Below are 15,810 nucleotides of genomic sequence, written 5' to 3'. Positions count from 1 at the left end.
GCGAGAAAATCTTTATATATATTATATATGCAATTATAAACAAAATACACACTGTATATGAACATTATATTTAATTATAAAAATATAGAGATAGATATTGTTTGCTAACAAAAATATAGAAAATTTTTAACATTTTTAAAATTTAAAAATCAATATGGTTCTTATTTAAAAAATAATTATTTGACTAGAAAGTGATCTCTGCAAGAAGTAGGAGTTACATACGTCGATTTAACTTCGTTTGCCTTGATGCGCCACATCTTTGTTCAGGATTAAAATAGTCAAGGCCTTTTTGTAGGATTTTTGAAGCTACAGTTGGATTTTTGTGGACTTTCAATAGGGCTGTCTCATCTGCGTATTTTGCGGTCATTACACGGACATTTATAATTACTAAGTCCGCAGTATATAGTAAGTACAGCACTGGGCCAAGCACGCTGCTCTGAAGAATTACACCGTAAAGTAGAGAGACCGCGTCTTGTTTCATAAAATATCAAGCTTAAAGGTAAGATTGTAGAATATTAAAATAATGGATTGACAGATTTTGTTTTATCTTGTAGAATAGTAGGATAATATGATAGTAAAATAACAGATTGATAGATTTTGTTTTATCTTATATTGCAATTCGCCAGACTCTATCAAACATCTGAGAAATATCAAGAAAGACTTCAGAGCATTAACTTTTTGCGGCGATTCCTTTATGGATTCTCCTGGCCAATTTATGTACTAAGCAGTGTATATAATGAGATTATTATATATTATATAATTATATAGAATGAGAGAAAATGAAAAAGATTGGAAAAGAATAAAAAGAAATATGAGAATATGAGAAAAAAAGAGAGAACATTGTATAGAATAAGAGAAAATAAAAAGGAGCGTGCGAAGAGATGTGCGAAAATCAGAATGATTGAAAGAAAATGAAGGAAAATAAATTAAATTAAATTACAGGAAGATTAGTCACTTTTAAAATATTAATTAATTAATTTTAATATTATGGTATTAATTTTAAAAGCTTAGAAAAATAATAATAATAATAAGAAGAAGAAGAATAATTAAGAATATTTAAATATAATAAATTTAAATATAATAATAAATATAAATAAATATAATAATATATTCTATCATTATAAACAAAAAACAATTGATCATAACCATTGATGCATCGATAAAATAGTTATTTGATCTCTGATTGATTAAACAACCGCTCCTGTTTTGTGAATGTTGCTAATGGATTTTTACAGTCGATCAGTTCATTTATTGTTATGTATTTGGCATCACGATACTATCGCGTCGGTTGATTAGTTTCTATGATTTTTACATATATCTTTATTATATAACATTTTTAATATTTCGAAACATGATATATCAAGAATATAACTTTGTAATTCTTGTATTTCTAATAAACGTAATTTTCAAAAGTTATATAATTATTTTTATAGAAAAAAAAGCAGACTTAAACAATATATACACACCGAAAAAATTGTATTCTTGAAATGTATACTTTATAAGTCCTCTTAATAAATATTCTTAATAAATAAAAATATATTCTTAATGAATAAGAATATATACTTAATTTGCGACTTCTACGCCGGAACTTGATTTTCGTGTGCGCGACATGTTTCTTCATTTGCCGCTACGCGGCGACACCACTCTTAATTTTTCTCGTATTCAATATTTATCATGAAATGTATATAAAGGACTTGTATTAACGTAAGATCTAAAGTATATTTTTTTCCCTTAGCAGTGGTGCGAAAGAGAGGAAGCTGCTCACACACAGGTTCTCTGTGTGCATGTGAGCCGCATCCTCTTTCTGACATCACTGTTTATCAGTTTAATTTCAAGTTGAATTTAAAATAATTTATTTAATAATCTGGATTCCTTGTTGGGGATTCAGAATATTAAACAGATTATTTGAAATTAGGCAGAAAAAAACTTTTACCCAAATGATATATATATATATATACATCATTAATACATATATATATATATATATATATACATATATATATATATATATATATATATATATATGTATATATATCATTAATGATATATAATATTTATTCTGACTAGAACAACTTTGACTTGATTTGTTTATTATTCTAAATCCCAACGAGGAATCTAGATTATTTGTTTATTTATCTGGATTCCTCGTTGAGATTTAGAATATTAAACAGATTTTTCTCAATTGGTTGGGTAAATGGGAAATAGTCCATTTATTCTACGTATTAAAATATTCTGATGTCGAGTGTATGTAAGATAATTGTATATACATTATCGAGATAAGTATTTGATAAGAAACATTTTATAAACACTAATTAATAAAATTAATGGACGTTTTTCAAAGACGTGTTTTCTTATCCTGCTTAAACATCTTTTTATATTTTCAAAGTTTATTTATTAAATTTCAAGCGTTCTGCATTTGTAGCAAAACGCGTTTTAATATTATAAATACATTGCACCATAATATTAATATAATAGTAATTATATTACAATGTTTCAACGTTAATCTATGTAATGTTTTTGCAATCTTTCGGTGTTGTATGGGATTATACTTAATATTATAAGATAATATTATTTTTAATGATAATTTTATTTTATTTTACACAAACTGTCAAAATTGATAGCTGATTTCACCGCAAATAACATGAAGCAAGTCACAACGCACATATTAATATTAAATTAATATTAATCAATATTAAAGAAAAGAAGCAACGATACATTTCGAAACTTTCGACATAATATACCTTTTTTAGAAGGGATTAAAGAAATAGTTGTAATTACTATAAATATAGTTATTTTCAGTGTCAACTATAAAGTTAAAGTTATTTTTACTAGGCACAAGGTTATTATTCTATTCCGAATCACAATTATGGCATACATAATAAAAATCGTCTTTGGTACAGTTATTACGGAACCAGCCCTTACAACATGTTACTTTCGTCCACAGAGTGTTGTGTTACTTTTGTCCTCAGACACTTTTTTTAGAATAAAAGTATTATAAATATGATTCAAGACTAAATATGATTCAAGACTTATCCAAATCAACTATAAAAATTTATGAACACATTGTAAAAGAATGCACCGGTAAATAATTACGTCAATATATACACTTTAATTAAGCATAAATACAAAGAAACTAAAACAAGAAATACTTACGTGAATAATGTAAATACACTAATTTTACTCCTGCATGTGCAACCGATGTGCGATCGTTCTACAATAATTAGCTGAAAAGGAAAGGAATCAGAGCGTATGCGTTTGACTATATAGTAAAAATTATTTAACATATTATGCAGGTTAGTAGGAGGCTTGTTACTTTCATGACGCTGTTACTTTTGTTCCCGGTCTGTCCTATATATGTATATATACAGGGTGGACCATTTTAACCTTTAATGGAGAATAACTCGAAAACCAAGCCCGGGAGAGAAAAATGTTTCAGACAAAAGTTGTTTGGTTTCGAGGGGGCCATAACATGGTACCATTGGTTTGACCTTGAAGAGTTATTTGAAGGTCACATGAAGGTCACCTTCAATTTCTTAAATGGAACCTACTCTTTTTCATTACATATTCTTGTAGCTTATCTCGAGAGCTTTCCAAAACACTATAATTAAGTACCTTTTCGTTAAGTGCTTTTTGAGTTATGAGGCTTGAAATAATTTCTTAATTTTACATAAACCGTAAAATATCTTGTAAAATATTCATTCTTCGATTATCTTACCTTAATACTTTTACGTACAAAATAATGAGAGGAATCAACTGGTGTAAAGAAAACACATAGTTGTTCTGAAGAAAAAATATGTAATTTGCAATTAACAATTCCATATTTTTTCTTAAAAACAACTATGAGTTTTCTTTACACCAATTGATTCCTCTCATTATTTTGTACATAAAAGTATTAAGGTAAGATAATCGAAAAATGAATATTTTACAAGATATTTTATGATTTACGTAAAATTAAGAAATTATTTCAAGCCTCATAACTAGGAAAGTACTTAATGAAAACTAACTTAATTATAGTGTTTTGAAAAGATCTCGAGATGAGCTACAAGAATATGCAAAAATATATAGGGTATTCCATTTAAAAAAATTGAAGTGGCCTTCACGTGACCTTCAAATGACTCTTCAAGGTTAAACCAATGGTACCATCTTATGGCCCTCTCGAAACCAAACAACTTTTGTCTGAAACATTTTTCTCTAAAATGCTTTTTGAAAGAAAAGGGGTGTACGGGTGGTCTAGGACACCCTGTATATATATATATATATAAATTAATGATACACACATGCGTGTGTGTGTGTATGTGTGTGTGTGCGTTTGTGTCATTAAGCAAAGTGGAATTATTCAACCGTCGGTATATCAAAACATAAAATTCTGATTATTAATATACTCTTGAGCTGATGAACGGCTATAAGTATAAGTCTGAGATTTACATTATCAGTTCAAGAAGATTCGTTTTGCTGACATGTATATCTGCTTGGCGAGATTTACAATTGCATTTTAAACATTTGAGTGTTTTAATTGATCGTGTTATTAGAAAATTTATCAGGTAATATATAAAATAAAATTTTATCATACTATTGCAAAATCCCAACAATGGTTAATAATACTATAATTATTTTAAGAGCATAATTTTAATATAAATATTTAATATAAATTTTTCAAATATCACAAGCTGTCAGTTTTATACGATTTTTTTTGTTATAATTTTATTAAATATATATTATAACAGAAGTATTTTTATAGAAATATGTTTAACAATTAGATACATAACAAAACAGAAAGAGAAATTCTTTTAAAAAATCACGATAATTATACAATTTGTATATTATATAAAAACACAATATAATAGAATAATGATTTTGATAAAAATCAAATAAAAATTAATAAAATAATTCTTTGTTTTGACTCAATTTGCGAATGTTAAATTAAATAGTTTTGGTTTATAACAAAAAACTCTGTTTATAAAACAATAAAAGTTTATTTATAGATCTAAAATATTTTCGAACAAAGATTTGCATACAAGTGAATTTTAAGTGGATATATTGTGATGTAATCGCTTAAGATTTTTATACATTTATACAGCTATAGATTAAATAAAATTATATACTAAAATATTAATGCTAAAAACAGTTTATATGTTAAATGTTTGCGACAAGAATTGATACAAGAATTGATATAAGAATTGATATAAGAATAATACTAGTCCTATTTATGATACTATTAATAGTTTTACAATAAATTCTCACGAAATTTTATCTCTTACAATAAAAAGCAATTGCAAGCAATGGTCGAAAAATTAAAAATATTTTTATTGGATTTATATATTTTTCATTACATAAATAATATTTTTTTTCCATTTACAATGAGCAAGTTTAACATATTTTTTCATAAAAGTTGATTATAAAAAATATACAATTAACGCATTTCAGTGATCTTTCTATTATTCTTTCTCTCTTTAAGCCTCTTTCTATTTAGGATTAACATTTAGAATAACAAGATAATTATCAATTTTGTCGGAGAATTACTACCATTTATTGTGTAATACATGTGAAAAATCAAAGAAACAATAAACAGAATAAGCTTAATTTAACAGTTAAGAATATCAACATTAAGGGACGATGTTTATAAATATATTGTTATTATTCATATTTATTTTATCGATATATTATTATTACGTACATTATGGAAAAAAAGGTCGACTCCTTCATCTTTTACCGGGACCCCCAAGCGTTCCGATTTTCGGCAATATATTCCAGCTCCCACTTTCAGCAGGCAAGTACAAACTATCCACTCTAATTGACAAATAACTCATCATTTATGCATACATACACAAGCAAAAATATTAAAACCATAAATCCTTTGCTCTGAAACGTATACTTATCAAGATTATTATTATACATGCAGATTACATATCGGAGCAGTTCTCTTTGGAATAATCATTTGTAATTAACTTTTTTAATTATTTTTCTATTTTCAAGATAAAGATGCGCTAATATTGAAAATAACAATAAAATTAGTTGTACTAAAATTTTTCGATAATTAAAAATTAAATCAAAATTGGCAAATTAGAGACACAGCACGGTAGTTGGTGTGCAAGAGAGAAACAATACTTCCTTCCTTCTGATTATTCGTGTACTTCAAATTAAATATAATTATATTAACAAAAATGAACGTTTAGAATGATCTTTTGATCCTTCTTCAGTGCGACGTTAACAATATGCGAGACAAAGTGTTGCACATGACTCATCAAATTATAAAAATATCTGTTCTTGATGCATTGATTAGTAGAACGCATACATGTTAGATTGTATCTCGCAGATATCTGGTAAGCACATGTTTCAAATAATTCTTCAAATTATTGTATTGTAATGTGATAAATCTAACAAGTCAAGTAAAAATATGAATACAAGGAAATATTACGTAATATGCATAATATACGAAATATACGTAAATTAACTCTTTATATTTTAATTACTAGTCAGAGAAACATGACTCATCAGATTCGGCGCTTTTTACAAATTGATAATGATATGTCGTTGTGTATTTCTCATGTTGACTTGAGATTCAATGATGGAATTAGACATATTTCTTTCAATTTGCTATTTTATTGTAGGTATGTGGATAGCTTTGGCGATTCCTTCTTCTATGTTCAATGAGGTCTTGGATATCTTCAACTCTTTTCATCCGAGATTTTAGTTTACAATGGAAGAAGGAATAATAAACTTAATTTCTTTGATGTTACGATAGTCGTGAACAATAATTTAATTGAATTTGAGATCATAAACCCACTTTTTCTGGGAGATATCTAAATTAAAAATGGAATCATTCACTATGCTATAAGAGAGGAATAATTGTAGGATTGGTGGATTCTTATTGTCACATCCCAGTGCCTTTTTATTGTCACATCTCAGATTTCACTAAAAATACTTTGAGCTAATAATCAGTATTTCCTTGGATAATGGTTATCCTCTGGCTTACATTTTCAATGTAATACGAGAACATCTGAGGTTACTATTAGCCAAGAATCAAACAAATTTAGAGTTTAATGAGAACCTTTAAAGAACCCTCTTGATATTTCACAATACCTTACATATCAACAATAATATTCGGAACAATTTAAATGAATTCTTAGCGATCATGACACAGGATTATCTTATTTTGACCTACATAAATTTCAGTTAGTTTTGTCATAAAAACATAATGCTAAAAGATTCATGCAGCAATATATAAAGTCTCATGCAATGATTGCGAAGCGTCATATGTCGGTTAGATTAGTAGACAAATAAAAAAACGAATTTCGGGATACCGAAAGTATATCCAGAGTAATACTTCGCAATTTTTAGTCATAACCAATCATAGACTCAAATTTGGTCATGATTTTAATTGGAGAGAATCTGAAATTTTGGACAGAGAGTCCTGATTTGACAAAAGATTTGTCTCTGAAATACTGTTTATCAAACGACAAAAAATAGCTTGAATTTGCAGAGTAATATAGAGGACTTGCATCACGCATTTGCAACGATAATCGATAATTTATCGAAAATATGAGATGTTTGTTCACATATTTATATGTTTGTTATTATAAGTCAACCGAGTTTGTCCTCGGTTGAGTCTATGTTTACTTCCTACCAACCGAAGACATATTTATACATTATATCATCGAATCTTTAGCCAACTTGAAAGATACATAATGGTATAGTTAAACAGTTAATTAACACTACAATTGCCAACAATATATTGTAACACGTGTCTTCAAGCGTATTTGATCTATCGTATTTTGAGCCTTCATATTGATTTTTTCAGAAGATAGTTCATATTATCATCTTAAAGCAGACTTCTAGATGGCGTTACTAACGCTGGTACAAATTTTAACAAAGGAGATTACAGACACTGGATTTAACACATTGGCACATGACAGTACAATAATTTGAAGAATTATTTGAAATAATGTAAAATGTGCTGCCGGATATCTGCAAGATATAATTTAACATTATCTACACTACGTTATTCTAACGTTATCTAACGAAGACAGATATTTTTATAATTTAATGTGTCATTGTATAACACTTTGTAACGCATATTATTAAAGTTGCACTGAAGGGGGATCAAAAGATCATCCAAAACGTTCGCTTTTGTTAGTGTAATTATATTTAATTTGAAATATACGAATAATCAAAAGAAAAGAAGTGTTGTTTCTTTCTTGCGCTCGAACTGCTGCGCTGCGTTTCTAATTTTCCAATTTTGATTTATTTTTTAATTATTATTATTCGAAATAATTTTCAAATTTATTCAATTTTATTTAATTTTATTTAATTTCTGTATCGATATTTATAATATATTTTTTAGTGGAACAATGGAAATTATTGTGTATAGTATGTGATAAGTATTATCCTATTCTGAAAATATGGGGATTACTCGAATTTGCTGTGTCTATCCGTCATCCAGACGACCTGGAGGTAATAATGAAATTTCTGGAAAGATTTATTTCTCTACAGATATTACAATTTAGCTAAATTTAGAAATCTTGTATTTCACAAGAAGATTTTTGCTAATAAAAATATTAAAAAAAAAAATAAAATAAATCGATACAGAACTTCATACAGATTAGATTAAAATATGAGATACAATTACTAAATTATTTGTGCATCTGAGATTGAATGCTATAATAAATAAATGTTTTTGGTGATTATAGAAGATACTAAGCAGCACTAAACACATCGAGAAAAGTCGTACATATAATATATTACATCCCTGGCTCGGCACAGGTCTCCTCACCAGTACAGGTAACATAATAATGTTAGCATATAAAAACGTACAAACATTATTACAGTTTGTTATCGCATATTGTGGGAGTATTCTAGTCTAGCGGAAAAAATGATTTTTTTGCATATTTTGCAAATATTTGGTATGGAAAATATGTCTGCAAGAAGATTTAGCTCGATTCACAAAATTGACAAAGTTATAGCACCTGGTAGGGAGCGATTTCCGGCGCGCGCTCAGCACTCCGGCAGCGTGACGCACAATAGAGCATTGTGTCGGCATTTATATTTTGATTAGGTTCGGCTAGTGAATTGCTGGAACGTTGTTTAGGAGAAACATAAAATAACAACTAAAGTTTTTTAAATTTTTAAATTTATTGATTTGGACTTTTGCTCCAAAACATCTTCATTCTGAGGCAAAGATTGAAGTAGCAACTTTTCTGGTAGGTATTATCTTCAATGAAGGATTTATACCAATTTTGAAAATTATGAACTTAATGAGTGACTTTTGGTCACAGCATGCGGAGAAATACGCAAAATTTCGGAACGAAACTCGTATCATCCGCTCGAAACGGCGTTCAACTGATTTCGTTAGAGATGAGAGACTAAATCGCAGGGAAGAGAGAACAGTTCAGTAGGACTTTTATGAGCAGGAGGAAGGTCCCCTGTATGGTCCTGCACTAGCTGATTGATCGTAAGTAAAATTATCTCTATATAATCAATATCAAAAACTTTAAATACGTCTTTTCTTTTTGCCTTTCATGATATCTCATGATATATTATGATATCTCATGATATCTCTAAAACCAGTTGATCAATTGAGTCGAATATCCACACATCTTCAGTATAAGTATAGTTAAAACTCTTCCCAAAATCAAGTCAAAATATTTTTTTTAATTTTTACAGCCTTTTAATGGTGAAAAAAATGGCAAAAATCGAAATTTAATTTTCTGAATGACGTCATTTTTTCAGTATCTTTTTTTCATTTTGTTACTTGCTATAGCCAAACTCATAGTAATTAAGAATCGCTTTGGTTTTTTGTTTCAGATAAGAAGTACAGCCGGAATCATGAGAACCATGGATTAACTTTTCTTTTCATAACATTCAATTTTATGTTGCACTTATTTATATAATTATTTTTTAGTAAAAAAATTTTAAAACATCAAGTATGTAGAAATATGTGAGAAAAAACCATATCCCAAAGAAACTTACACATTTCTTTAAAAAAATTTGCAAAAAAAGCATACAAAAATTCGGCTTCTAGACTAGAATATCCCTTTAATATCCCCTTGTATGAACATAACAACGCAAAGTTGAAAACAAATAATGAACTAAATAAATAAAAAAATAATAGGAATTGCTATACTGGTCGAGACGTTAAAGTTGTAAAAAATAAAATTAAATAAATCCGGTCGGAGGTGACGCAAATTTGATTTTATAAAGTAACGGAACTTTCGTGTGACAAATAAATTACTCATTGTACAAACACACACTCAATTTCAATAAGACTCACATCCTGTTGAAATAATTTTTCTCACTTTCACTCGAAATACTTAATACTTAATTATTTCAGTTGCACTGAAGTTTGTTATCAATTTATCTTTATCACAAAAAATTAAATAACTACAATGAAATATTACAATTAGATTTAAATATTATCTTTTTTAAATGGTGAACTTATATAATATAACTTATATAACTTCTCGTTTTATAAATTAATAAATTTAAAAGAAACCTGCAAATGAAATCATATCGAGAGATAATTTTGCCGGATACATATACTCTCAACTAAATAGAAGTAATAGAGATGATCTGTCTATGAGATATTTCAATTAAAAATTTTCAAATGTAAATCAAACATCATTACGTGACAAACATTTTTAATAAATTTTAGTGTATTTTTTATTTATCAATCTATATAGATTTAAATTTTGATTTATGTTTTTATATTTTTTTATGATACTTTTGCTCATATTTTATAATATTTTTGTATTGACATTGATGAAACAAGGACCTGAATTAGGCCGATACGTTTGTATCTCGATCTTTTATTTGATTTATTATAATTTAATATGAATTATTGATAATAATTGCATATTTTTTTGTTACGCTCGTACATCGGCGCTTGGTTTTCAACTTTCTGCAATTTGTTTTTGATATAAAAAGATTTAATTACAAAATAATAATTAAATTCAAGTTAATACTTTCAATACTAACTTTTTGTAAAAATTTTATGAGAAGATATATTTAAAGAATTATAAAAGAATTTTGCGATATAAAAAGAAAAACGTAGAATAATATTGTTATTTAATAATGGGCAGTAAACATTAAACTAATTGTAAGAGAGACACTATAATATGTATAAATCTTATATTCTATTATTTGTATTTTATCGCATAATTTTATCTTGTTCTTGTTTCAGGCGTTAAATGGCAAACACGACGAAAGGTATTAACTCCTGCATTCCATTTTAATATATTAAATCAGTTTGTTGATATCTTGATCAAGGAAAATGATTGCATGACAAAATCTTTGAAGGACGTCGGAGGGACAGTTGTGAAGGATTTATTACCATTTATTAGTGAATATACCCTAAACGCGATATACGGTAATATTCTAAATAACTATAGCTTAAGAAAAGAATTTGTTTCTACACAAAGTATCACATGCACACGCACACACACATACCGTGACGTAGACACACGCATGCATACAATGGTACAGTGAAAATAAATAATATTCGATTTTTTATTGTCAAAGCTATCAATAAAATATTCATCCGTGATAATCTTCGATTGTTCGATCTCGACACAGAGTGTGCCAGAATTCGCGGATACGAAATGCACAGCTTGACTGTCCGTGCCAGAAGAAACGACATTTCATTTAGCGAAAATTAGTCCGGACACTATTTTTGAAATAAAAATAACTTTAAGCTAACGAATGAATGCTCTAGGCCAAATAGGCAGTTGAATCAGATATGGTGTACGGCATGATATTAGGAAAGTCGGATTTTTCGCGCGTAGTAATGACGATTAACCAGCTATGTATCAATTTATAGACGGAGAAAATTTGGCAGACTCAAGCAAACTCATCTAACTGTTTCAATTGAGTGATTAATAGCGATTATTATTTCGAATTTATGATTTTAAGTTCAATGAAGTTAAAAGATTGAAAGTATATAATTCCCATACCTTCTATAAAAAATATTTTTTATTTATTTATATTTTCAACAAATGTGTTTTGTTTTCAACAAATCCTTTAATTAATATTGTTCCCGTTTAAAAAGTAATATTTAAACGCACTTTTGCCAGAAGAAGAAGTTGTTTCTGCTGGTACGGACGATTATACTGTACATTTTATGTCTACGATTTCTGGAAACTCTGTATAATAAATATATTTTAGAAACTGCCATGGGTGTCTCTCTGGAAAAATTCGGCGAATTCCAACAACAGTATCGAAATGCAATTCACGAAATAATTGAATTGATAATTTATAGGTAATTTAATACATGAAAGTATAATAAATAATTGTGTGACATATCTATCATGATCCTTCATTATAATGATATAGTTATACATTTTGAAAAATAGATTGATTATTAAAGTCATGCGAAGGTGAACAACTATTTATATCAATGTTAATATAAATATCGATTTGTTTAAGCCCGTAATTAGCAATTAAAATGTATTGTGCGTGCTTCATTAAATGTTTTATTTCAAATTGCTTTTAATCTTGAAACTATTGAAAAATTAAGAAAAATGAATTGTGTGGGCAAAATTTGTAGATTAAAAAATATTTAGCTTTGATAAAAAAATATTTAGCTAAAACAAAAATACAATGCTTTTAGAAGGATCTACATAACTTTTTTTCACACATAGTTTTAAATTTTTTATATATTGTCTATAATCTATGATTATTTAGAGTTAAGATTACTCTATTACTTCATGATGGCTTTAAATAAGGCTTTACAAAATAATAACATTATTATTGATATTATATAACTTAATGAATTTCGGTTTAGAGCATTAAGGCCTTGGTTGCATAATGATTTATTATTCTCATTATCACCACAAGGAAGGAAACAAAAAAAAGTCTTGAAGATATTGCATGGATTTACAGAAAAAGTACGTTATATGTCATGTTATCTCAAGTCCTTCAAACACTTTTAAAAATTACAATAAATCTCGTAATATTAATAACATATTATTAATATTTATAATGTAATACAATATGCCACTGGTATTTAATACAAAAATTAAATATCGTTCTTGTGTATAGGTTATCGCGGAAAGAAAACTTTATCATGATCGCACAAGTAATCGATTCTTAAAAAATCTTGGAGATGATAAAGAGACGGAGGCAGAAGATGTCGAAGTATTTGGAAGTATGTAAGAAATCAGAGCTTCTAACTTAAATTCAATTTCGCAATCTAAAATTATAAATTATACTTGCACTAAATTGAACTATTTACACTAAATATATATATAATGACACGAAATGATGCGTTATATGTCCGCTATAAAAATAAATTATTGCTATTTTTAAGAGTTACTATTTGTGAGAGGAAGTTTAAATTTTAAACGAGAACAATTATTTTATAGTTTTATAGTTTAAGCGGGATATATAAAAATGTGATAATCGTTAATATCCCTTGCTTATTTCTAGTTAAAAAAAAACGGCTATCCATGTTGGACCTTTTAATAGCGACTTCACGAGAAAGTTTTTTAACTGATTTGGACATCAGAGAGGAAGTCGATACTTTCATGTTTGAAGTACGTATATGTAATATTTTTTTTAATTTTTTGTACATATTATCTAAGCAAATATAATGTGAGGATCTGATTATAGGGACATGATACTACAGCAGTGGGTATAATGTTTGCTCTATTATTATTAGCTGAACACAAAGATGTTCAGGTACGTCTCAATATTTTATGATATATTATTTAAATTGCGATTTTTATTCAAAGTAATACAAATATTAAGTTTTCCTTTACAGTGTATTTTTCTATATTGTTCGAAAATCATAAAATTATTCCGGTTCAAAAATTCGCATAGGCAAAAATCCGCATTGTTCGACGTTCTAAATCCGAGAATTCAAAATTAACGGGCGTCAAGAATCTTCTCGAGCTTTCGATCATTCAGAAAAACTCGACCGTTCCCGTTATCTCGCATTTTTTCAACTCTCAAGAGACGCTGGTCATAAACATTCACAATAACATTGTCAACCGTCGACAAAATCAGCGTAGCGTACGGGCATGCGTCACGATCAGCTGATTGGCAATCAGCTGATCGAAAAAGGTTGCGCGCATGACAATTAAAGAATTGTCAACGTCAGACCTCATCAGCGGCCAATGGTACGCGGCGCCCTGAGGTCACCGCTAAAGTATAAAATTTATTGGTCCACGTCGCAAAGGGCCCAAAATTCCGCTCGTTATATAACGGGCACCGCACGTGGGCACTTCGAAGTCTCGCACTTTTCGCTAAACCGCTTTTGTCAAACCGCTTCGCTTTGTTAAAACCGCTATTCTGTTATACGACCGCTTACTCACTCGGATTTCCGCTATCTCTTTTGTTAATCCGCAAATCGAACCGCTTATAACGACCGCAATTCCGCCTTGACTACGATTAACCGCTTACGAAAACCGCTCTCACTGTGTTGCACCGCTGTTTCGCGAATCGCAATCACTGCATTAAACACTGGTTTTTTAATTTTGACTCTAATAAACGTCAGTCTTTTTTGTGTGAACGAGGCGCACTTTCTTCATTGAAAAACCTTCCGCTCCTACTGTCCACTGTCGGATTCGCTCGCGAACATATACGTAAATCAATATATAAAAATTCCAAAAAAATTGAAACATCTCAAAACAAATATGAACAATATGTTTTGATTTATTACAAATTTATTTATATTTATGCATATAAAAAAAATTGAAAAATATATTTTAATTATTATTATTGATGTCATAGGAACGTGTGAGGGTTGAAGTTAATACTATAATGCAAGAGAATGGAGGGAAACTTACCATGAAATCATTGCAAAATTTATCATATTTAGACAGATGTTTAAAAGAAGCGCTACGTTTGTATCCCAGCGTGTTTTTAATATTACGAAATACTGCGGAAGATGTAAAACTACGTAATTAATCACTTTATGTCACACAAAGCATATATTATCAAACGTAAAATTTAGTATATTATATTACATTTTAAAAATACAATATTATGTACATTTTATTTTTCTCAAAAAATTCTTATTTTTGAAATTTTAAATTTTTTATTTTAAATTTTGAAATTTTGTAATACTTTTCAGATTCATATGTTGTACCTGCTGGAACGAACTTACATCTTAATATTTACGGGGTTCACAGAGATCCTAATTTTTGGCCAAATCCAGAAGTATTTGATCCAGATAGATTCCTGCCCGAAAAGATACGGAATCGTCATCCTTATTCCTATTTACCATTCAGCGCAGGACCAAGAAATTGCATAGGTAAATTGGTTGGGATTTTCATTTCTCTTCATGCTGATAGTTTTTGAGAGACTTCGAATTTTATGTATTATTAGGTCAACGATTCGGTATGTTGGAATTGAAGGCTATGATAGCTCCTTTGGTGCACAATTTTTATTTGGAGCCCGTTGAGTATTTAAAGGATATTCAACTGAAGGCCGATATAATACTTCGTCCTTCTCATCCGGTTCATATGAGATTTATCCCCATCAAATGCAAATAGTCGTTTAAAACTAACTCAAATACTATATGAATGTAAGATGTGCAAATTGCGAGAAAATCTTTATATTATATATGCAATTATAAACAAAATATACACTGTATATGAACATTATATTTAATTATAAAAATATGGAGATAGATATTGTTTGCTAACAAATATATAGAAAATTTTTAACATTTTTAAAATTTAAAAATCATTATGGTTCTTATTTAAAAAGTAATTATTTGACTAGAAAGTGATCTCTGCAAGAAGTAGGAGTTACATACGTCGATTTAACTTCGTTTACCTTGATGCGCCAATCTTTGTTCAGGATTAAAATAGT

General features: G+C 28.4%; 1 protein-coding gene across 1 annotated transcript; it reads left to right on the top strand.

Annotated features, from left to right (window-relative positions):
• The first annotated feature begins 4,441 nt into the window (after positions 1-4,441).
• LOC145973650 (cytochrome P450 4C1-like) lies at positions 4,442-15,596 on the top strand. Its single transcript, XM_083103170.1, has 13 exons — positions 4,442-4,541; positions 5,471-5,767; positions 8,342-8,451; positions 8,688-8,778; positions 11,177-11,362; positions 12,157-12,250; positions 12,776-12,878; positions 13,033-13,138; positions 13,420-13,526; positions 13,603-13,671; positions 14,725-14,893; positions 15,068-15,247; positions 15,322-15,596. The coding sequence occupies exons 2-13, from the start codon at positions 5,614-5,616 to the stop codon at positions 15,486-15,488; spliced, it is 1,536 nt and encodes a 511-aa protein (XP_082959296.1). The 5' UTR covers positions 4,442-4,541; positions 5,471-5,613; the 3' UTR covers positions 15,489-15,596.
• Positions 15,597-15,810: the final 214 nt, after the last annotated feature.

The sequence above is a fragment of the Camponotus vicinus genome, unplaced genomic scaffold, assembly GCF_025532165.1.
Source record: "Camponotus vicinus isolate PSW18456_S1 unplaced genomic scaffold, iyCamVici1.0 SCAF_6, whole genome shotgun sequence".
Lineage (NCBI taxonomy): Eukaryota > Metazoa > Arthropoda > Insecta > Hymenoptera > Formicidae > Camponotus > Camponotus vicinus.
The sequence above is the reverse complement of the archived record's forward strand: the minus strand, read 5'-3'. Positions and strand labels throughout refer to the sequence as shown.